The 22,913-nt window shown below is 33.8% G+C and overlaps 3 protein-coding genes across 4 annotated transcripts in view; 1 reads left to right on the plus strand and 2 right to left on the minus strand.

Annotated features, from left to right (window-relative positions):
• The window catches only part of LOC106662467 (huntingtin), a 29,290-nt gene extending 25,773 nt beyond the window's left edge, over window positions 1-3,517 (minus strand). For both annotated transcript variants that reach the window (XM_014386570.2, XM_024225708.1), the window contains exon 1: window positions 3,106-3,517. In XM_014386570.2, coding sequence (XP_014242056.1) covers window positions 3,106-3,194 — 89 coding nt within the window. In that variant the 5' untranslated portion in view covers window positions 3,195-3,517. The remainder of the gene's footprint in view (window positions 1-3,105) is intronic.
• Window positions 3,518-3,723: 206 nt separating this feature from the next.
• On the plus strand, window positions 3,724-10,353 carry LOC106662469 (DDB1- and CUL4-associated factor 10). Its single transcript, XM_014386572.2, has 8 exons — window positions 3,724-4,324; window positions 6,633-6,746; window positions 6,821-7,018; window positions 7,073-7,244; window positions 7,308-7,463; window positions 8,630-9,062; window positions 9,169-9,274; window positions 9,345-10,353. The coding sequence occupies exons 1-8, from the start codon at window positions 4,113-4,115 to the stop codon at window positions 9,835-9,837; spliced, it is 1,884 nt and encodes a 627-aa protein (XP_014242058.1). The 5' UTR covers window positions 3,724-4,112; the 3' UTR covers window positions 9,838-10,353.
• A 2,265-nt stretch (window positions 10,354-12,618) lies between these two features.
• On the minus strand, window positions 12,619-22,860 carry LOC106662517 (ATP-dependent RNA helicase DHX8). Its single transcript, XM_014386669.2, has 21 exons — window positions 22,673-22,860; window positions 18,563-18,648; window positions 18,216-18,466; window positions 17,795-18,154; window positions 17,523-17,724; window positions 17,287-17,399; window positions 17,073-17,211; window positions 16,841-17,008; window positions 16,609-16,768; window positions 15,820-16,001; window positions 15,200-15,447; window positions 15,017-15,135; window positions 14,698-14,946; window positions 14,465-14,622; window positions 14,244-14,384; window positions 14,043-14,183; window positions 13,828-13,980; window positions 13,596-13,717; window positions 13,262-13,465; window positions 13,024-13,203; window positions 12,619-12,962 (listed from the first exon to the last, which is right to left on the minus strand). The coding sequence occupies exons 1-21, from the start codon at window positions 22,764-22,766 to the stop codon at window positions 12,740-12,742; spliced, it is 3,693 nt and encodes a 1,230-aa protein (XP_014242155.1). The 5' UTR covers window positions 22,767-22,860; the 3' UTR covers window positions 12,619-12,739.
• Between the last annotated feature and the right edge of the window lie 53 nt (window positions 22,861-22,913).

A 22,913-nucleotide genomic window follows, 5' to 3' on the forward strand; every position in this document is an offset into this window, starting at 1 on the left:
AAGTGTATTTTATGTACTGCTTATTGTCACGACATTTGAAATAAAAGTTCAGCAATTTGCCAATTTTTCATAATTTTTTTAATCAACTATGAGGTTTGGTTTTAATTGGTTAAAGGTAAATATTTAAAAAAATCCAACTTTAAAGATGGCCAACTGCTGACACGTTACAGAGCAACTAGTATGATCTGTAACAACCAAATTACAGATTAATTAAATGATAAACAAAATTTCATATTATCTATTTGAAATGCATTTAATTCATTATGTTAAAAGCGGAGGTGATCGATAAACTGAAATGCTAGCACAATATCAAAGATTAAAAAATAAGGGTTCTTCATAAAAAATTGTTTGACTTTTTATCTACTGGAATTCCCTTACAGAACTGGACCGGCAATTTAATTACTGAGAAGCTCTAAACTCTTTCTCAACAACAAAATACTCATACACAACTCAACACTGAAACCAATCTAAACTGCTCAAAAATGAACCAGGATATTGCCAATTTTGTATATTTGCTTTCCCTAGCATGTTTATTTTATTTTTATTATAAATTGCATTAAAATTTATTATAAATTATCGGTTTTTACTAAAGGAAAATTTAATTAAGGGGTTTTGAAAACTGACAAAATAAAAGTTTTCAATTCCATAATTGGTTTCTTGGATAGAATACTTTTTTAAACAATTAATTATACTACATCGTGTATAATGTCCTCTGTTAGCTAAAACCTCTGTGCACCTGTTAAGCATACTGTTAATAAGGTTGTCACTAATTTCATAAGGAATTTTACTCCATAGATGCTGCACTCAGTTTTTGCAGGTCAACTTGCTGCGGATGGTAATCAAAAAGCCTTCTCTGCAATGTATCCCACATGTGCTCAGTGGGATTGAGATCTGTAGAAAATGAAGGGAAATTCCCATGTTTTCTAAACAGTGATGAACAACTCTGCCTCTATGAGGTGTGGCTTTGTCATCAGAAATGGAAAATCACTGCCAATGAGAACCCTGGTTTGAGGGATGTATTCCCCGATAATTTCTAAACATAATGGACTGTGGTGAGGTTGCCTTCAACAATGTGGAGTCCAGTTCATCCTTCAGTGTAAATGACCAGCCCAGACCATTGCAAATGAAGGGGCACGAATTGGGGCGTTGTACGCATCCCCTGCTCTCGGTAGGCTCTTCGGCTTATATCTATATATATAAAACAGTTCCGTGACTGACAGACCAAACCGCTGGATCTAAGAGCTGAAATTTCGACAGTGCATTCCTACAATGACAAGGATAGCGGCTAAGAAAGAATGTTTTGTAAATTCCATCCCTAAGAGGATCATATGGATAATTTTTAAGAGAAGAATGTGAGAAATGAGACGTTATATTAAAAAGTCATACTATCACTCTGTATCGCATTACAAAGGTCCATTAAAACAGTCCCGCATGGACAAAGTTGCGGGAAAAAGTTAGTATGGACATATGGCATGGAACTATAGGGTCCAACAAAACCTTCCATTCTCTGCAGAATTCAGACATTTTTGCAGATGTACACAACATTCTATGAGACAACCTGCAAGCAGTTCTTGTAGAATTGAACAAATAACAAAATCTCATTTAATGCTAAACAGACTATTAAAAAAATTGGTAGGAGTGTTTTTTTTTTGCAGGCATCTGCTTCATATCTAATAAATCTATTGTATAGTAAAGTAAGACAATATACATAGGGGAGCAGATGGGAAATGCTCAGGTTTTCTAAACATTGATGAATGACTCTTTCTGTATGAGGTTTGGCATGTCGCGAAGAAATAGAATATTTCCTGCCAATGAGATTCCTGGTTTGAGAGATATATTCCTTGAAAATTTCTTGGGCATAACGGACTGCGGTGAGGTTGCCTTCAACAATGTGGAGTCCAGTTCGTCCTCCAGAGTAAATGACCAGCCCAGACCATTACACCATCATTTCCAAATTGCACTAAAGAAAGCACGGACTGGGTGTTGTACCCATCCTCTGCTCTTGACAGACTCTTCGGCATATATATATATATATATATATAAAACAGTTCCGTGACTGACTGAAAGAAAACACACAGACCAAACCGCTGGTTCTAAAGGGCTGAAATTTTGATGATGCATTCCTACAATGAAATAATTTGAAAATGAGACATTATATTAAAAAGCCATATTAGCGCTCACAAAGAAATATTAAAACAGTCCCGCATGGACAAAGTTGCGGGAAAAAGTTAGTATGGACATATGGCATGGAACTATAGGGTCCAACTAAACCTTCCATTCTCTGCAGAATTCATACATTCTTTTTTATATGTTCTCAAAATTACAAGAGACTCCACCTGCAAGCAGTTCTCATAGAATTGAACAAATACCAAAATCTCATTTAATGCTAAACAGACTATTAAAAAAATTGGTAGGAATGTTTTTTTGCAGGCATCTGCTTCATGTCTAATGAATTATTGTTAGACAACACCCATTCCACGTTTTCAAAATATCAATTAAAACATATTTTGCAATACGTTCGTATCTGTCCCTCTTTACAAAGAGGTGTATTTATTATTTTTTCTCTATCTGGCCAGCAAGCTCAGGCCTGCCGTACGCAGGATCTACAGAAATGTTGCTTCATAGTCGCCCGTCATACGTTAAAGAAAGAACATACCACAATGTACAGTTTAACGCCACATTGTAAACAACCTTTCGACATTAACACATACTGCAATAATTCGAAATGTCAACAGGTCTGATCTCGCAGACTGCTTATGCGAAAAAAAAAAAATATCGTCAATAAACTATTAAAACTTTATAAGCCCTGGTCATTCTATCACAAAATATGTTTTTATGTATATCAAACATATTTTTTAACGGAAGAGAGAAACAGGTTCATATTTTTAATACACACTGTATAACAATATTTTCTCAAAATTTAATGGGAAATAATATTTTTATAATAAGTGTATGCATTTTTTCCTGTGTATTCCAGAAAGAAAAATTTAAGGTTCAAGAGTTATTTTTATTATATTAATAAATTTCTTTAATAAAAGGGTTGGTTTATTTATTTATTTTTTAAAATGTTTTTAGTTCGAAATGCAACGGGGCTTGAATAAATACCTCATCCCGGACTCGTCGGCTGGTGCGCTGGACGAGATGAGGGACTTGAGCGACTCGAGGGACTTGACCAGCTTCTCCAAAGCCGCCATCCTTGCCCGGACTCGGCGAGCAGAATTGACGACAATCAACCTCAACGACAACCAGCCCTAATCGACACGTAAATAAACGATGTCGTCGGGGAAAACAGAAAACAGCTGATCACCGATCAGACGCGCACTTTCGTCTACGGATCAGCTTCGCAAGCCGGCCGTGCGGCTGCCTTCCAACCGCATCAACTTCAATCAATCCTTCAAAGATCGGTTTGTTGAAAGCCTAACTTCCTGACATTTCTGACGATTTTTTGTCTTCAAATGCCCGATAATATATTTTAACATTATTGCTCGTTTCTTCTTTGTTTTTTGTAATGATTTATTATTAAATATTTTTTTTAATAAAACCTGACAAAAGACTTTATTAATAAATTTATATGGTAACTCTTCGAAACGGTTTAAGAAGTTTTGCTTTGTTTAAATAAGTGTTTTGATCTTGTTTTTGAAAAGAGTATGGATAATTTTGAGGTTTTGGTTTGAATTTTTGCGGCCGGTCTTTTCAGGCGCGGTGACGTCTCACGGTTCCCCCTACCAATGATAACGGGAATCTTTATTTCCGCAGTCCTTCCAAAATAAATTATTAAACGGCCTTTTCTAAACAAAGGACTGCTTTGGCATTTTTCCGGGGCTGCCTGTCAGGACCTACAGGCGGTACGAGATCCTAATTTCAAAACGAGTTTTTAAAGCTCAATTGAACATTGGATCTTCAGCTGACGGCCATCGCGACATCAGGGGCATTAACACCTTATTGTTTTTCGGTGTTAATACAACCAGGCCGATCAGTTTTATTTATGATCGCGTACGCCGCCAGTTCAGGCCTGTTATGAAGCGTTTCGGAAGTTGCTGGCAGTCCGTCGGAAGAGGCTGCACACGAGAGAAGTGCGACTTTCCAACTCGAGTCTTAGCTTAGCGCCGAGGATGGAAAACTTCACCAGGAACAGCGCGATGGGCTTGAGCGCGGCGTACCTGAGGAACCGGGAGCTTGGCATGACTCCCAAGATAGGGAGCAGCGACAGGTTCATGAAAGGTCTCTACACGTCGTTCCGCCCTTGCAACTACTGGGACCACAACGAGAGCCTCCAGAACGCTTCTCCCGGTGGGATTTTCAACCTGGAATTCTCCCCGGATGGGTAAGTACTTCAAAGATTCAAGTTCCCAGAAAAATCCGACTGCCAAAATTTACCAAAAATCGCCCTGATCTTACATTTTTTCACAGCTCTTACACTTTCTTATCCATTTTAATAACAGCACATTTACCAAGCATGGTGCTGCTGTAATCTTTCATTGATAATTCTAGCCCCAACATAGGCAGATATTAGTTTTATGTCAAGATCTCTTCTAAAAGTACAAAATAAGTCTGGCATTTTACTCTACAATCAAACACTATTGTGGGAATTACCTTGCATTGCTAATTTCAAATTGTCATATTGCTCTTCCTCGTCTGACAAAGAATCATTGATTTTACTCGGGCATAATACTGTCTTTTTCCTTTCTGCGACACCCAAAATATCTGGAATTGTGATACATGCACAATCATTGAAAAATATACACTAGTTGATTAATTTCAGATGCATTGCTCTTAAGTAACTTGATTTATTTTGGGCGTATTTTAGGTTTACGATGCCAAATTTCATCTTGCCCTTCCTTACAATAGCCCAAATATTTTGCTGTTTGTAAACTGTCAGAACAACTATGCTAAAGCAAAACAAGCTATTCTACTTTTTACGGGACCCTGGAGTGCTTGTTTTGTATTGACCCGTTGCTTTCCTTGGTCAGACTTAGAAATATGTGGCTTATTCTGAGAAAATATTTGTCTCCAACCTTCCAGCGACACGTGAAAGAACTGAATTTTGCTATATATAAAATTTGGTTTGGGATGTTATTGGGTATGGAGTCCTTCAATGAATCATACACTGTATTATGTTGCCAAGCTTTCGGCTCTATATTTGGCCTTCCTCAGAGGAATGTATGACGTCCTAAATAAAAATGATAATGTAATAACCATTTAAAAGTCAACAATTTTTTAAATATGCCTCTACACGTTTTTAACAGAAATTATAATTTCTAAGTTGTTGATATATAAAATTGTCCTAATGTCTCTGCTAAAGTGATCCAGGTTAACAAATTTTACATACTATGGCATTTGTAGGCTTCTTTTGCATTGATCCATTATCTCATTGTTATGTCAGAAATATTAGTTTTACTCTGCCAAAATTTTGTCCTATACCTTCCAGCAACACTCAAAATATATGGAATTTTGCTATAAGTACAGCATCTCCATCAATGTTATTAGTTTTACTATGGCATAATTTCATCCTGTACTTCCTTACGATAGCCCAAATATCTGAGATTTTGCGGTTTGTAAAACAGTCAGAACAACTATGCTGAAGCGAAACTGGCTATTCTATTTATTATGGAGCCGTGGGGTGCATGTTTTGCATTGACGCATTGCTTTTCTTGGTCAGACTTGGAAATATTTGTTTTATTCTGTGAAAATATTTTTTCCAATCTTCCAGTGACACCAGAAATAACTGAATTTTGCTATATGTAAAATTGTCAGAATGTCTCTGCTAAAGGAATCCAGGTTAAGAAATTTTACTTGTGTCAGAAATATTAGTCTTACTCTGCCAAAATTTCATCCTATACCTTCCAGCGACACCCAAAATATACGGAATTTTTCTATAAGTACATCTACATTAAAGTTTTTAGTTTTACAATGGCCAAATTTCATCTTGCACTTCCTTACGATAGCCCAAATATCTGAGATTTTGCTGTATGTAAAACAGTCAGAACAATTATGCTGAAGTGAAACAAGCTATTCTACTTACTATAGGACCCTGGGGTGCATGTTTTACATTGACGCGTTGCTTTCTTTGGTCAGACTTAGAAATATGTGGTTTGTTCTGAGAAAATATTTGTCTCCAACCTTCCAGTGTCACGCAAAAGAACTGACTTTTGCTATGTATAAAATTGTCAAAACGTCTCTGTTGGTGCGATCCAGGTTAAGAAATTTTAATCAATACTACTACTGGTATGCTTGTTTTTCATTGATCCTTTATTCTACTTGTTGTATCAGAAATATTAATTTTACTCTGCCAAAATTTCGTCCTATACCTTTCATCCACACACAAAATATACAAAATTTTGCTATAAGTACAATTACCGAAACGTGTACATCAAATTTTTTAGTTTTACTCTGCCAAAATTTCTGTACTTCCTTATGATAGCCAAATATCTGAGATTTTGCTGTTTATAAAATTGTCTGAGTCAGACTTATTTTTCTCTAGTGATTTTCAGCTTTTAATTTTATTTAAAATTGTCCTATATTTAAAAATAAATTTACTCATCTTTATAATGTTATTCTGGGTAGAAAATAAATTAAACAATAATAACTTGATATTAAATTTGCAGACAATAATTTTTATTAAATTATCTTAGGTCCCTTTTGGTGGCAGCTTGTGAAAAGCGAAGTTTAATGATATTTGATCCATTATCAAGACAATTATTGAAGACTGTTGATAATGCACATTATGATTGTGTTAATTGTGTCAGGTAATAATCTCACTTTTCTTTTTATATAATTTAGGAACTTACAAATCATTTATTTTCATTTGGGTAATTTCAAGGTTTTTGGACTCAAGAGTGTTTGCTACCTGCAGCGATGATACAACAGTCGCTCTTTGGGATGCGAGGAATCTCAAGTCTAGAATCAGGACTCTCACCGGGCATTCAAATTGGGTCAAAAACATAGAATTCTCCCAAAGTGACGGCCTTTTGGTAACGTCTGGCTTTGATGGAGCGATTTACACATGGGATATTAACAGGTAAGTTTGAATCAATTTTTGTCTATAACTTTATCTTAAACATATATTTTTTAGTTACTCCGAGGGTAGTTTCCTCTATAATCGGGTGTTCCATACTAATGGTCTTATGAGGACAAGACTGAATCCAGACGCTAGTAAAATGATCATGTGTACAACCGGAGGTTATTTGATTCTCATTCACAATCTAGATTTACGAACGTTGGCCCAAGATCTCGACGGTTTTAAGGTAAGTTTAAAAGTTCGAAGAAAAAATTTGATTTATTTGTAATTAATTATTATTATGTTACAGCCAAACATGTATAGGTTGATGCAACTTAGTCAAACCACTATACCAGTGGCAGCTAGCTTTACTCACCTTTTCTCAAAGAAAAGGAAGAAAAATAGAATCGAATTTTTGACTGATTTTCCGGAAGGGGATGATGCAGAAGTTGTCTCGTCATTGCAGGTAATGTTTTTTTTTTTTAACTGCTATTTTACATAGGTAATAGAGACCATCACTAGTTGATTTCACAATTGTTTTCTAATCTGCTTATTTAAGTAGATGTTTTATTTCCAATTTTGACGCGTTGATGCAATAATGAAGCTTCCCTACTTTCAAACTTAGTTCTTAACTGAATATTTATTTTCTTCAACATATCCATTGTTTATTTGATTCTTTTTTCATCGGTAATTTGATTTCCACATAAAATTTTCCAAAAGCTCTACTTGATTAATTTGAAATTGGATTTTCTCTTTTATTTAGAAAAATATATCGAGCTTGCCACACGATATGAAAACTATAATATTTTTTAAAAATCAAATTTGGCAGATTATTTGTGTTTAAATGTTTCTAGAGTAAAATTAGCAGTCTTATAGAACGATAGATTAATATCTGTAAGCACCTCTTTACGCCTTTTCACACCGTATTTAAATTGTAAAGTTTCATAATCGTACAATAAACTAGGGTAGAATAGGACAAAACAGAGGCAACACGTTTATAAATAACATACAATTAATTAAGGTTTTTAGTTGAGATAAAAAAAGTCAGTGGCATGAGCTGGATTCGAACCCACGATCTTCGGCTTGATACGCCGCTGCTCAACCACTTGAGCTATCGTGACCTCGATCCACTCGGACATCAACTTCCCATCTCAACCCCACCTTTTTGAATTTTCCTTCTTAATTAATTGTATGATATTAATTGGTCAAGCGGACCACGAAACTAGTGAATTTATAAATAACTTTTTAATCTTAACTAACCAGACCTCCATATGCTTTTGCCAAATGGGCCGTCAGGTGGATTTTTTGGTCGTTTGTCAGCATGCTTCATTAACTGATATGTGCCCATTTAAATAGAAAACATTCTCGCTTTAATTGTAAGGTGGATCATTGGTGAGATTTACCTGTCATTGAATTGGAATTTTTTTTTTTTTTTTTACCATTTTCAACAGGTGCATAGTTTAATTTTTATATAATATGCTACTATCAGCATCCAAAACCAATTTCTTGACATCAAAAATGTGAGATTCTCAAAATAAAAATAAAATGCTCACATTTAAAAGGACCATTTGAGTCAAAAGAAGGATCCTTTGATCACGTGCTTAATTTATATCCTATGATGTATTCCTTCAGGTCCATCCACAAGGTTGGTGTGCTTTGAGTCGAAACATTTCTAATGATGAGAATTCAGAATGGACATGTGTCCACGATATACAGGATTTGGAGGATAACGTCTCAGATGAAGAAATGACACCCGAGCAGAGCGGTGGGGAGGAGTCGGACACAGAAACCGAGCCACCGGCTGTCCAAGCACCGACCAGTTCTGAAATGGCATCATTTGTAATCGGACTCAACTCCCGTGCCAGGGTGGTGTCCAATTCTACTGGAACAGTCGGCGGCGGGAGGTTTCCGAGGCGATTCCTTCGCAGACAGAATGCCTTCAGGGGTTTCAGGGCTCAGGTGCCTTCCAACCAGAGAGGTGAATTCAGGGTTGCGACTACTGATGTTTGGGAAGCTCTCGTCGCCATACGAGAAGCCAGGGCAAGAAGGGAACGCCGAACTGAAGGTTCGTTTATTTTGAATTTTTCCCCCTCCACTGGCACACTGAGGGTTCATTGGTTAGTTAAAACATTTGTGTAATTATTATTATTATTATTTTACTTTCTTTAAAGCTCCTGAAGCTGATAACGATTCAAGGTTTAGAATTGTTAGAATGCAGAGTGGCATAGAAGGTGTGAGGCCTAGAGAACCTGGATTTATTACTTCAATTGTTGTTGGGTAAATATAGTTAATTATCAAAATGGAATGTCTTAAAAATTTTAATTAATTATTATTTGTTAAATTTTAGTACAAGAGTACCTCAGCAGAGAAGTGAAGGAGAGGAACCTGTAGCAGAAAGTCCACCTATAAATGACAATTTTGAAGAAGGGACTTCGAGGTACAACAACCGCTCCTTTTACATCGTAAGCCGGCCGAACAGGACTGGCCACCGAATAAGGGTGCCCAAGAACCACAAAATCCACCGGAATGTTTCCAGGCTTACTCACTACATACAAGAATCCAACGTTGGAAAAGGTTTTATCAAAGAGCTCTGCTTTTCAGCAGACGGCCGTCTCATCTGCTCCCCTTTCGGCTACGGAGTGCGCCTTCTGGCGTTTTCAGAAGAGTGTTCAGAGCTTTCTTCGTGCGTACCGAAGGAAGGTCCTATCAAACTCCATGAAATTGGTGCCAAAGCCTGCCACACTAATTTAGTCGTTAGCACCAAATTCTCTCCCCGCCATTGCCTACTTGTTTCTGGTTGCCTTACTGGTCGCATCGTTTGGCACCAACCTGTTCTTTAGTCCTTTTTTTTCTTTCTTTCTTAAAACGTATGGAGGAATGGGAGTTTTTTCCTCCATTATAAAAAAAGCTATTTTAATCTTTAGGTGTAAGTTGTACATCCTTTTAACATTTTATATTTTTGCAGAAACTCTTTTTAGTCTTTAGTCAAAATCAGATTTCTTAGTCAAAACTAGAAAGGGCTTACAGAGTAAAAACCATTACCAAAATCCTCATTGTTAAAGAGTTGTCAGTTGATAATAAAACTAAATCATATCAAAAAGTAAATGTGTAGACAAACTGTATTGTTTATTTCTCTGCTTAATAATTTTCTAGACTACTTTGTACATAGTGTTGTCAAAAAAGTATACATCGATCGCGATGATATGCTTTGTTGATTGTGAGTATTGACATTTTCACTGGTTAAAATAAAACTGTTCAAAGCCGTTGTTGCGTTGCTTTGAAAATTATCTTTTTGTAAATTGTGTAAATAAATGAACAAATACAAATATGCATATAATGGTTACATTATTTTTTATTTTTGTTTTCTGTGAGCTTATTGGCTTGTTTTTAAGAAATATAAAGTGTGGCAATCATTGAAATTTTAATTGTAGTAGTATTTTTATTATAGAAAATACCTCGTACTTTCACTCATAAAATTTTTTCTTTCAAAAACAACCAAATTTTGTTACTTTTAAAGAATGTATTCTCTTTAACTTGTAAAATGTTTTTAATGACCTCATTATTTTAAAATAGATGTAAATAAAAAAAGTGATTATGTTAATTTTCTGGTGTTTCATTGTCTAAAAATGGATTCCTTGAAAAACCGTATATCTGTGAATCATATACAGGATATTTTGTTACTAGTGTCACACTAGTTATACATTTCAGACATTATTTACAGCAATTTGTTCCTTAAGTTTCTGCTTTATATTTCATAGTTAAGTTAGTTTAGTTAGTTCTAAGTTACTCAATTCTTAAAAGTTAGAGATTTTGTGCGAAAATTGGGACAAATTGACAGTACAAAGTATGTAACCCAGGAGGCGTCCATTTTTAAAATTTGCCTTTTGAATTAGAAAGTTTTCATTATATATTTTTTTTACAATTTAGGGGAAAGGCTATAAGATTGATTTGATTGCATTTCAAGCTGATTTTTGACTATTAAAAAGTTAAAACAGAATTGCGTTTGATGATTCTGATGATCACCTTCAGAGGCAAAAATCAGTTGATTCTATGAGACACCTGTGGCACATGACAGTCCAAGTATGAGTCCCTCATACGTTCCTGTAGAGTTTTCAAAATTGGCCATTTTCAAAAGCAGAAGTTTTCATTATCTTTTGAGTAAAGGCAAATAAAAAAAAAGAAAACTTTTTGACTGCATTTCACATTGTTGAGTATAAACACTGATTTTTAAATTTAGTTATGGAATCAATTACATTGCATTTTGACGATCCTGATGATTGTCTTTAAAAGCAATTTGGTGAATATATGACACAACTGTAACATTAGACGGTTCAAAGTATGCGTCCCAGATGCTCCTGAAACCCAGGAGGCGTCTGTTTTAAAAATTTCCTTATTTCATCTTAAATTAGGAAGTTTTCATTATCTTTTTATACAATTGGAAGAAAGACAAAAAATGAAGGACCTTTGACTGCATTTCACATCATTGTTGTGTTCCAAACAGCATTTTTAATTTAGTTACGTCATGGAATTTTTTTAAAGTTTTGATTATCATAATGACCGTCTTATAAAGCAAAAATCTAATGATTATTCTGTAGGAGTCCTACAACATTCAACACTTCATAGTATGCGTCCCCAGAATGAACCCGTTTTCAAAATTTGCCTTTTGCACCTTTAATTGGGAAATTTTCAATACCTCTTTCAATTTGTGACAAAATAAATAAAAGAAAGGACATTAGGAGAAAGGAAAGAACACTTGTGGCTCTCAACATTTCAAAGTATGAGTTTTACCAGATTCTCCTGTGGCTCAAGAGGCGCTTTTTTCAAAATTTGCTTTGTGTATCTTGAATTATTAAGAGATCTTTATCTTTTGAAAAGAAAGAAGGACTTGTGCGTAATTGTTGAATTTTGAAGAATGACTTTAGACCGCATTGCACATAATTGTTGAATTTTGAACATTAATTTTTAATTTAACTATCTCATGGAATCGATTGTATTGAATTTTGATTATTGTCTTAAAAGGAAAGAATCTGATGATTCTACAGACACCTGTGTCACACGACAGTCTGAAGTATGCTTCCTATGGATGCTCCTGTAGCATAAGAGGTGCTCATTTTCAAAATTTGTCTTTTGCATTTTGAATTAGGAAGTTTTCATTATCTTTTTCACAATTTGCGAAAATACTAAAAGGAACAACTGCATTTCACGCCATTATTGAGTTTCGAACACTGATTTTTAATATAGTTATGTCATGGAATCTAACACTGGATTTTGATGATCCTGCTTATTGTTTTCAAAGGCAATCTACAATATATATTTCTGACTGCTTCATAAACTCTAAATGTTTATCTCTACGCCTACGATTTTAGCTTTATAAATAAATAATCATGCAATCCACCACTACCTATTAACATTATTTAAATACATTTACATATTTGAGAGTTGAAAAATTAGTCAAGGCTGAATTGCTTTGCTAAGTAAACTGCATTTTAGGAATTCATAGAGAACAATCTCTGGCATTAAGGCTTATTTAGTGTTCAATATAAATAATTTTATAGATAAAAATTGCTTTAAAAAAAAAAGGTTTAATAATGATTTAATTTTTAAAAGTCACATACATAAAAAACGACTAAACAAAAAATATATTCTACGTTTTATACATAAAGAAAAATGCATCAGACTAAAGTATTTACAGTTATACAGCAAATCATTTACAAGATATGTACATAATTCATTATATACAGTTTAATTTCTCCTCCTCCTGACCCTGGATATTCTCCAGGCGTTAGGCTCTTCGTATTTGTTATAAAGGGGTTCAAGGCGCTGTGTCTTTTTAAACTTGCTCAACTTTGTCGGGTCGGAGAATCTAAAGAATGCTGGAGCAAACTCGACGAGCCATTTTGGATCGATTGTCGTCACCTCCCGCATGTATTCCTTTGTGGTTTGGACCAATTCATGATAAATAACCCTATTGGAGAAGATTAATTAAATTTTCTTTTTTTTTTAAATAATAATTAATAGAAATTTACCATTCGGGTTGCCTGTTAAATAAAGCACTGCTCGGGTGGATGTAAACAACCTGACTATCAACCAAAGTCCTGTAGCCTTCCTGAGGATCTTTTTTGGCGGCGTTTCTGAAAAAACCCGAACAAACCGCCTTCTGGACCCTCACGGTATTTTTACCAGCAGACACCACATCTAATTTATGTCTGCAATACAAGATTTTAATTTAAATGCGTTTTTGTTGAAAAATTATGTAACATTTACCTGTCCATGATACCGAGAAGCTGCTTTCTTACATCTTGAGCTCGTTTTAAAGTCCTTATCTGCACAAAATTTTCATAACACCAGGCATTGCTGAACTTATTGTTCTTCCACGAGTTATAAACGGCAAGAAGTGTCAAGTGATCACCTTCTGCCTGGTTGAATTTAGCCTTTTTCTGATCTGCTAGGGCTTGTTTGTCCTTTGGCCTGTCAAATTTAAAAATGATGTATTTTTTTCTAATTAATAACAATAAAATTTATACAATAAATATAATAAATAAATATAATTTATACAATATTTATATAATAAAAAAAATATAACAATAAACTATCTTACCTGTAGAATACGTTCTGTACTGAAAGCATGGAAACAACAGTTAAAATCTCATCCGAACACTGTAAGTGGACAGACATAATGAGCATTTTTGATAGATTGGGTTCTAGAGGAAATTCAGCCATCTAAAAAAAAAAATTAGTTTCATTCCAAATTGCAAGGTAACATGATAATTTATGTTGCATTGAATGTTTCACATTACATACATTTATAAGAATATAGCTTTTTTACTCACCCTTCTGCCGAGTCTGGTCAAGAGACCTTCATCATCCAAGGCACTGAGTGAGTGCAATTGTTCCAGGGCCATTATTAAACTCTCCACAGGTGGAGCATCCATAAAATCAAAATGAATCAAATCGTTGATACCCATAGTTTTCAACTGTAAGACCTGAAAACAAAAAATTGTATTTAAAACCTGTTTGAAATGCATTATTTTTAAAAATAGTTTACAGTGGTAGCGAGGTTGGTTCTCTGGATTTCTGGGACAGGAGTAGGTAACATTTCATCCCTGTACGCTCTCTCAGTATACAATCTGTAACATTTTCCCGGTCCAGTCCTTCCAGCTCTGCCTGCCCTTTGTTTAGCTTGTGCCTGAATATGATTATTACATTATAAAAACAACAAAAAACTAAATTTTAAAAAATAAAATACCTGCGAAATTGGGGTGACGACTAGAGAATCCATGCCTGTTTTTGAATTATAGACTTTTTGCTTTACAAAACCAGGGTCAACAACGTAAAAAATCCCATGGATTGTCAACGAAGTCTCAGCAATATTTGTAGCAATAACAACCTAATATGTTTTATTTATAAATAAAATATCCAAAATATGTTTTTAACAATTTAAAAAAAAAAAAAAATAGTTTACATTACCTTTCTTGAACCTGGTGGAGCTGCTTCGAAAATTCTAGTTTGCATTTCACTAGGGAGAGCAGAATAAACAGGAAGTATAATAAGTTCGGGTACATCAGGTCCGAGGGATTTCATCCTTTCATATAATATCTCGCAAGCAGTATCAATTTCCTCTTGCCCTATTTGACAAAGATATTCAATTAGTTCTATTTTTTCATGAAATGTTATTAATTGTTTGAACAAAAATAATTTACCAGTAAGAAAGAGTAAAATGTCACCAGGAGGCTCTCGCAGATGAATCTGCATGACTGTGATAAGCGAAGCATCCAAATAATCCGTCTCTGGTTCTTTCGTATACAGTACCTCGACTGGAAAAGTTCGACCAGGAATTGTGAAGATTGGAGCTTCAAAGAAATACTGGGAAAATTTCACAGCATCTAATGTAGCTGAGGTAACAATTAATTTAAGTTCCGCTCTCTTCTGTACCGCTTGTTTTAAAAGACCTATGACAAATTACAAATACTTAGTATATATTTTTAATTTATTTTATAAGATAATTAATTATTGTCGTACCGAATAAAACATCAGTGTGGATAGTCCTTTCATGAGCCTCATCCAACATAATTACAGAATAACTTTTCAGGTCAAGATCTACTAGGCATTCTCTCAACAACATACCATCTGTCATGTATCTGCAAAATAAATAATTAAACAATTGTTTTATAATAATTTTAAGATTGTATTTTAAATATTTACTTGATCGCAGTTTCTGAGCTTGTACAATCTTCAAAACGTATAGTATAACCGACTTCTTGTCCGAGACGGCACCCAAATTCTTCCGCTACTCTTTTCGCTACAGACATCGCTGCCACTCTTCTGGGCTGTGTGCATCCGATTTTTCCTCTTGAGGTAAATCCCGCTTCTGCAAGGTACTGAGTCATCTGCGTAGTCTTTCCAGAACCAGTTTCACCAATTACAATAAGAATCTGGTTTTCTGTTACGGCCTAAAATTAACAAACAAAAATTGAATATATTATTAATCATAAAATTATATTGAACGAAACATATACAATATACAGTTTAGTCCTGGTAATCCGAATGTCTGTCTAATCCAAACATCTTTCGGAGGGGAGAAGATGGAAAGGAGGGAAATTACACTCAATTTTATGCAGCGCAAAAGCCAGCAGTTAATTTCACAAACAAATACTTTTAAAAAATCATGCCGAATGTAGAAGTATTGAGCCAGCATGAAATTTTCAAGTATTTGGTTGTGAAATTAGCTGCTGCCTTATACACTGCACGAAACTGACTTTGATTTTTCTCTAAATAAAATATGTATATTTTTAGTGATATTTTAATTTAAAATGTAACGTTACCTTTATCAATTCATCCTTCAGTTTGTAAATAGGTAAACTTTGCCTTTGTTCTAAAAGTGTCATATTTGTTTTCATGCCAAATGAGCTTTTCTTTCCTCCAATGACATGTTTTTTCCATTCTGGGAGGTCCTGGTTTGTCTGCCAAATCCCTCTCATGTTCGCTGCGAATGAACGTGAATCATCTGGAAAAATAAAAAGTTAAATTTGGATATTTTTTTCACATAAATCATTATACAGTAGAGTCTAGTTGATCCGAACTGTTCAGATTAGCTAAAATTTTATTAGCTGAATAACTGCAATAATGCAGCAAACAGTAAAATTGGTCTGGTTCATTAAGGAAATAAAGCAGAATCAACGTGTACAAATACATTTACTTTGAAAACTAAGCTGGAAATTTTGAGAAATCTGGAAAAGGGTGAGAGTGAATGGTTTCACATTTCTAATCATTTTGATCCGCCTATCCTCCTTTTCAACTATCGCCATCTTTATATTTCATTATTAATCCAACACTGAAGATGGATATAAACTGAAACATGACTGACAGACCAATACAGAAACCACCAAACTGCAGGTCTGAAATCACCTGCAAGACCTTACAATTTAAGGGTTAAAGTGTAGCAAAATCACCAGTAGAATTTAGAGCCAAAATAATAGACCAATACCTTTTAAATTTAAATAGAAAATGAAAAAATAAAATAAAAACACTATATTTTAAAAAATCAAGAAAGTATTCTCTGATGACAAATGGATTAGACAGAATTCAGATTAGTGTGACTTCTCTGTACTTACTGTCTGGAAGTGGGTCAATCCAATTTTTAAGTCCAGTTGGTGCTGTTTCGATTTCCTGCTCCCTGTTGAGCATCTTCTGCTCTCTCCTTTCTTTTGCTAAAGCGCTCTGCATCATAGCAGCTTGTGCTAGTGACCCATCTGGATTTTTAACGATACGCACCTAATATTCAAAGCATGAATTTAAAAAAAAGTTTATAGTACTAATTTTGATTAATTTTGCTAATAAACTTACAGGACTTAGATCATGAAGGTTTCTACCATGACCTGTTAAAAACGGTGGTTCTTCTTCTACAATTTCAATTTCGATGTCTTCTTCCTCTGCTGCCTCTTTAGGCAGTAGACCTGTTTCATCATCAAAATCTGGCAGTTCACTTTTGTCTATGCAAGAAGCCGCTAACATCTATCAAGAAATAATATTAAAACCTTATATTGATAGAGGTTCAATTTTAAATTGTAAAAATTACCTGTTTTATTTCCCATTTTTCAGGTGATGATATTCTATTGACTCTTTTTCTGCTTTGGAAATCATCATTGTCATCGAAGGACCCTAATTCGAGAAGTGTTGTCGGACGATCTGGATTTCTCATTGAAGCTTCTTCTTCCCTAAAAATATTTATTCATAATAGACCACTTAGCAATACTAACATATATACATGCATTACATAGACATATACATACCTTTCTTTATTCATTGCTTGATTTACAACAGGATTTAAATCCTTACCAGTCTCTTGATCTACATCTTTCATTGATAGAGAAACTTTCTGTCCAGTAACTGATAAAACTTTCACCTAAAGTAGTGATAAAATTATTATGATCTACTGTTTGATATTAAAAATACTTATACTGTTATTATATTTCATTATTTTCTACTAACATATTCATTTTTTGTTTTGTTTTTAATATTTATTTACCATGACTTTCATTCCTCTGTTTACAACATCTGAAACGCTTGTCACTCGACCTTCTCGCCTTAATTGTGAAATGTGGACCAGCCCTTCCCATCGTTTCTTTAACCCTTCTAGCTGAACGAAACAGCCAAATGCAACCATGTTTGCAACCTTGCCATGGTAAATTTTACCAACTTCGGGCTCATTCGGTTCGTCCCCTTTTGCTCTGAAAAAATTATTTTATTTTTTTATTATATAGTAATTAATCAATATAATTTATTTTTGTGAAGACTCACTTGTCATCTCCATTCTTTCTTCTTGAATCAAAATCTCTCCTTCTATCATGGCTGCGGCTTCTATTCCTTCTGCGATCACGACTTCTCCTCCTTCGGTCTCTACTTCTGCTTCGTTGATCCCTGCTTCTTTCTTTGCTTCTTCTTTTAGACCTGTCACGACTGGAGCTGCGCCTTCTCCGTTCTCGACTTCTACTCCTTCTTTCACGGCTCCTGCTCCTTCGTTCACGACTCCTACTTCTTCTTTCTCTACTTCTGCCCTTTTTTCTACTCTCCCGGCTGCGACTCCTTCTGTCAGCCTTTCTGTTTTTATGCTTGTCTGGAGATTTGCTCCTTTCCTGTTTTGGCTTGACCTGCCTAGTCCTAATTAAAAGTTTTTTTTATAATGTTACGAGAACAAGAAAGAAAAAAAATTGTTACTTACGATTCTTTCGATGGAGCAAGTGCTTCCAACTCAGCCATAGCATCACCGACAACATCATCAAGGTCTTCCTCCTTGATTGGTGGTTTTTCTTCCTTCGCCCCATTTATTTTGGCAGAAATGTCATTCGGAATGGCCAAGCCAGGGAATTTTGCAGACAACTTGTCCTGTTTTGTCTGTTCCTTGGGTTTTGGCTTGTCCGCTTTGGGTTTCATGTGTTGTATAATACGCAGAAGATTTGCAATAAATGACTCCTAAACAAGTTCATTTAGTTACACCACTGTTATTTAAAAAAAAAAAAAAAAAAAAAAAAAAAAAAAAAAAAAAAAAAAAAAAAAAAGTCTACTTACTGAAAATTCAGCTTCATTTTCAATGAGAGCTTTCTTGAAAGATTCAAATGTGTCATTTTTTTCAGCAAGATCAATGATGAATTCAGCTAGAAAAAAAACTAATTAAAATCATACATTCAAATTGATAGTGTTACATTTATCTTTTCTTATTTCATTTAAGCTTCTTGTCTGTGGTGTTGTTGACTTTTATGCTCAATGACATTCATTATAAACAGTTGATACATAGACATAATATTATTATACATGATCAGATAGGGTGTCTAACTCAAAAATAGCTAATATTTCTGGGTTCGAATCAAATCCTTCGTCCATAAGTCTAAGGTAAGCACTTTTGACCAGAATTACTTTACATTATAGACATCGCCTAAGAACATTTCTTGAAGTGAAGTATTTATTTCATTTTTGACTGGAATAGCTAACCCCTTGGATAAAAGCTTTTGTAAGCATTCATACACCATTGTCTCTAAATAATCGTTGATTTAAAAAGGCACATTCAGTAAAGTTTAACCTCGTATTTTGGTTGGTCATAGCACGTTTTGGACATTAAAAAAAAATTAAATTGAAAAAATTTGAATTTTTCTTTTATGGACCATATTTATCAACATTTTGTTTGATTAGAACTCCATTGTTTTTAAATCCTTTATCTAATTCAACAATAAACCAATTAACTTCAACATGGTAGTTTTGTTCATGCATTTCAGTTTTCATTAATAAGAGCTTTAATTATTGTTTGAGTTCATGTTACATACATATTTTTAAATTGTTTATTTAATGAAATAATCAATAAAATTCAAACTTGGCAAATCAACTGAAAGAAGTGTAAACTTTTTTTCATTTTTATTCATTTATTGGTGAAACCAGTTCATTTAAAGACAAAAGGCCAGGGGAACCATGGAATCTTGCCCCTATTGTCTTTCCAATTGATTTTCTTGGAAAAACTTAGACTTTTAATCTATTTTTGGTAGGTTTGTAGGGTTTTTGGACAAGATTAACAGTTTTTTTTTTAATATCTACTCATTAACTAATTAACACTATATTGGCAACTTTATGTTTTATATATATTTCATGTTTGTTTATATTTCATTGGTTTTAAATAGTTTACTTAATTGAATAACCAATAAACTTTAATGGGGCAAATCAACTGAAAAGAAAATTGGTAATAAAATTATTCAGAAATCGTGAGATGCGGTCTGGTGTGATGTAGGTTTCAGAAAAACATTTTCCTTTATCGTGCCAACGTTTCGATCTTTATTGAGATCATCTTCAGGGCCTGGGATTTACAAACATTGTTAACATTTAACAAATACATGTAGGATGTGGAAAAAAGCAATGTATATATATATTTTATATTCAATCTACTTTGATTGAATATAAAAAAATATCTATTTTGCATTTATAAATTCACTTTTTTCCACATCCTACATATATTTGTTAAATGTAAATAATGTTTGTAAATCCCAGGCCCTGAAGATGATCTTAATAAAGGAAAATGTTTTTCTGAAACCTAAATCACACCAGACCGCATCTCACGATTTCTGAATAATTATCGATTAACGATCACTAATCACCACACATTGGTAATAAACTTTTGGTCTGTCACAGCAAGTTTTGAACTATGCTCGGATTAATTTTAAATTGAGACATTCATTGAAAGATTCATGCCTCGATTTTTAGTGAAAGCTGTTCATTCGCAGTCCTTAGAATGATCATGACAATTATGCAATTTAGCCCCTATTGTTTTTCCTACTATTCTGCTGAGAAAACCAGGCTTTTTTTGTCAAGTTTTGATCTAAGCTGTGATAAGTTTTCCAGTTTTCATCATTAAGAGCACAGATTACATTACATTGTTATAAATAATAAAAATATCACACAAATTTTTTTTTAAACATTACATAAAAAATATATCATATTACATTGTTTTTAAATTGTTTATTGAATGGAATAAATAATAAAACTTCAACCTGGCAAATCAACTGAAATGAAGTGTAAACTTTTTACATGCCTCATACATTTCTTGGTGAAAACATTTCATTCAAGATCTTTAAAAGATCAGGGCAACCATGGAATTTAGCCTCGGTTGTTTTTCCAATTAATCTACAGAAAAAATAGACTTTTTGGTGTTTAGTGGTAAGTTTTGGAGCATGCTGTAATAAATTTTGGATTAAGAAAATTTTTCATGCCGTTCAATATTCCGTGAAGACAGTTCATTGGAAGTCCTTTAAAAAGGTCAGGGTCACTAAGGAATCTTGCCACTGTTGTTTTTCTAATTAATCTACTTAGAAAGCTAGGCTTTTTGACGTATCGCGGCAAATAGTGGATGAAGAGCTAACTAATTTTGAATTGAAAACTTTGATTTATTCAGTTATTTTTATTAAGAGCACAGTATCTAAATTTATTTACTACTTAACGCTACATTGACAACTTTTTGCTTCTGTTCATATTTCATTGTTTTTAAATAGTTTACTTATTGGAATATCTAATAAACTTCAACCTTGCAAATCAACTGAAAAGAAAATTAAATCTTTTGGTCAGTCATAAGAAGTTTTGGATCATACTGGGATAAATTTTAAATTGAGATACCTTCAAACGATCAGGAAAATATGCAATATAGCTCCTATGGTTTTTCCTATCATTCTGCTAAAAAAACCAGGTATTTTTTTATATTTTTGGCAAGCTTTGGTCTAAGCTGTGATAAACTTTGAATTGCGATTACTGATTAGTTCAGTTTTCATTAATAAGAGCACAAATTTTAAATTTATTTATACTATATGGTACATTACTTTTTGAGTTCATATTACATTGTTTTTAAATTGTTTATTTACTGGAAAAATCATTACATTTTAAATTCAACTGAAAGGAAGAGGTAAACTTTTTTCATATCTCATACATTTCTTGGTGTAAACAGTTCATTCAAAGACCTTTAAAAGGTCAAGACAACCGTGGAATCTTGTCTTGATTGGTTTTTTTCACTAAATCTGCTAAGAAAACTAAACTTTGATGCTTAAGTTTTCAAGTTTTGGACCATGCTGTGATAAATTTTGGATTAAGAAAATTTTTCATGCTGCATTCATTTTTCGGTGAAAATGGTTAATTAAAATGCTTTCAAAAGAACAGGACAACTATGGAATCTTGCTTCTTCTTTTTGTTTTGTGGCAAATGTTTGACTATGTAATAACCAACTTTCAGGAGAAAATACTAGATTTGTTCAGTTTGCATTAATAAAAGGACCAAATTAAAATGTGTTTATTACTTTATGATACTCTAACAACCTTTTGTTTGCGTTTGTATTATTCCATTGCTCTTAAATAGTTTACTTAATGGAATAATCAACAACAATTAAACTAAAACCTGGCAAATTAACTAAAAGAGCAAACTTTTTGTTCACCATCAGTTTTGAATCTTGCTACAATAAATTTTAAATTGAAAAAATTTTCATGCCTTCTTTTTTGGGCCAATGGACCATGCAATCACTAATTTTCAATAGAGAATACTTGATTTGTTCAGTCCTTATTAATAAGAGCACAGCATTCAAATTTATTTAATACTTAAATTGTACTTTGTGTTCATATTTCATTGTTTTTCAACATAAGACCATGCTTGGAGAAATTTTAAATTGAGATAATTTTTCATGCCACGATTCTTAGTAGAAAGGGTTTATTCAAAGACTGTCAAAAGGTCAGGGCAACCACAAAATCTTACCACTAGACTTTTTGATGTTTTATGGCATGTTGTGGAGCATGCTGAGATAACTTATGAATTGAGGCAACTTTTCATGTTGCATTCATTTCTCAGTGAAAACAGTTCATTCTAAGATTTTAAAAAGTTCAGGTCAACCATGCAATCTTTCCCATATTTTCCAATTGATTTTCTTGGAAAACTTGAACTTTTAGTCTATTTTTGGTCGGTTTGTAAGGTTTTTGACAAGATTAACAGTTTTTTTATTGGAGCTTGAGCAGGTGCGTTGTAGATTCTTAAACTGTACGTCATGAATTTAAAAGGGCAAATTGTACAAAATTACCAAGAATGATATTAGAATTGATGTTTAAAAAATTAAAGTTTCTTGAGAAAACGTGCAAAAAGAAAAGGTCGTGTTTTCAGAGAAAAACTCACCTAAATCTTTGTCGTTGAGCCCTAGATGATTTTCCAGCTCGCTGCATACTTTGGATACCAAAGACAAATGTTCCAATTTCTTCACTTCGTCCATAATTGAAAGGAAAAATGTGAAAACTGGAAAATGTCAAAGATTAACGTAAAAAGAACAAATATGAAAACAAACGCTCCTCGCTTGCTGGTTACCGGGCAAGACTACCAAGTACCAAGCGGGGAGTGCCAGGGGCGCCCGGTTGGCAAG

Source organism: Cimex lectularius, unplaced genomic scaffold (genome assembly GCF_000648675.2).
Source record: "Cimex lectularius strain Harlan isolate CLEC.00 unplaced genomic scaffold, Clec_2.1 scaffold33, whole genome shotgun sequence".
Lineage (NCBI taxonomy): Eukaryota > Metazoa > Arthropoda > Insecta > Hemiptera > Cimicidae > Cimex > Cimex lectularius.

Excerpts from the sequence above, each read along its gene's own strand:
- LOC106662469 (XM_014386572.2), top strand. The coding sequence starts at position 4,113 with ATGGAAAACTTCACCAGGAACAGCGCGATGGGCTTGAGCGCGGCGTAC. Across the intron at positions 7,245-7,307 it reads AAGATCTCGACGGTTTTAAG|CCAAACATGTATAGGTTGAT; the intron begins GTAAGTTTAAAA and ends ATTATGTTACAG. Across the intron at positions 9,063-9,168 it reads AAGGGAACGCCGAACTGAAG|CTCCTGAAGCTGATAACGAT; the intron begins GTTCGTTTATTT and ends CTTTCTTTAAAG.
- LOC106662517 (XM_014386669.2), bottom strand. The coding sequence starts at position 22,766 with ATGGACGAAGTGAAGAAATTGGAACATTTGTCTTTGGTATCCAAAGTA. Across the intron at positions 14,184-14,243 it reads TCGTCACCCCAATTTCGCAG|GCACAAGCTAAACAAAGGGC; the intron begins GTATTTTATTTT and ends AATCATATTCAG. Across the intron at positions 13,466-13,595 it reads GTACAGAACGTATTCTACAG|GCCAAAGGACAAACAAGCCC; the intron begins GTAAGATAGTTT and ends TAAATTTGACAG.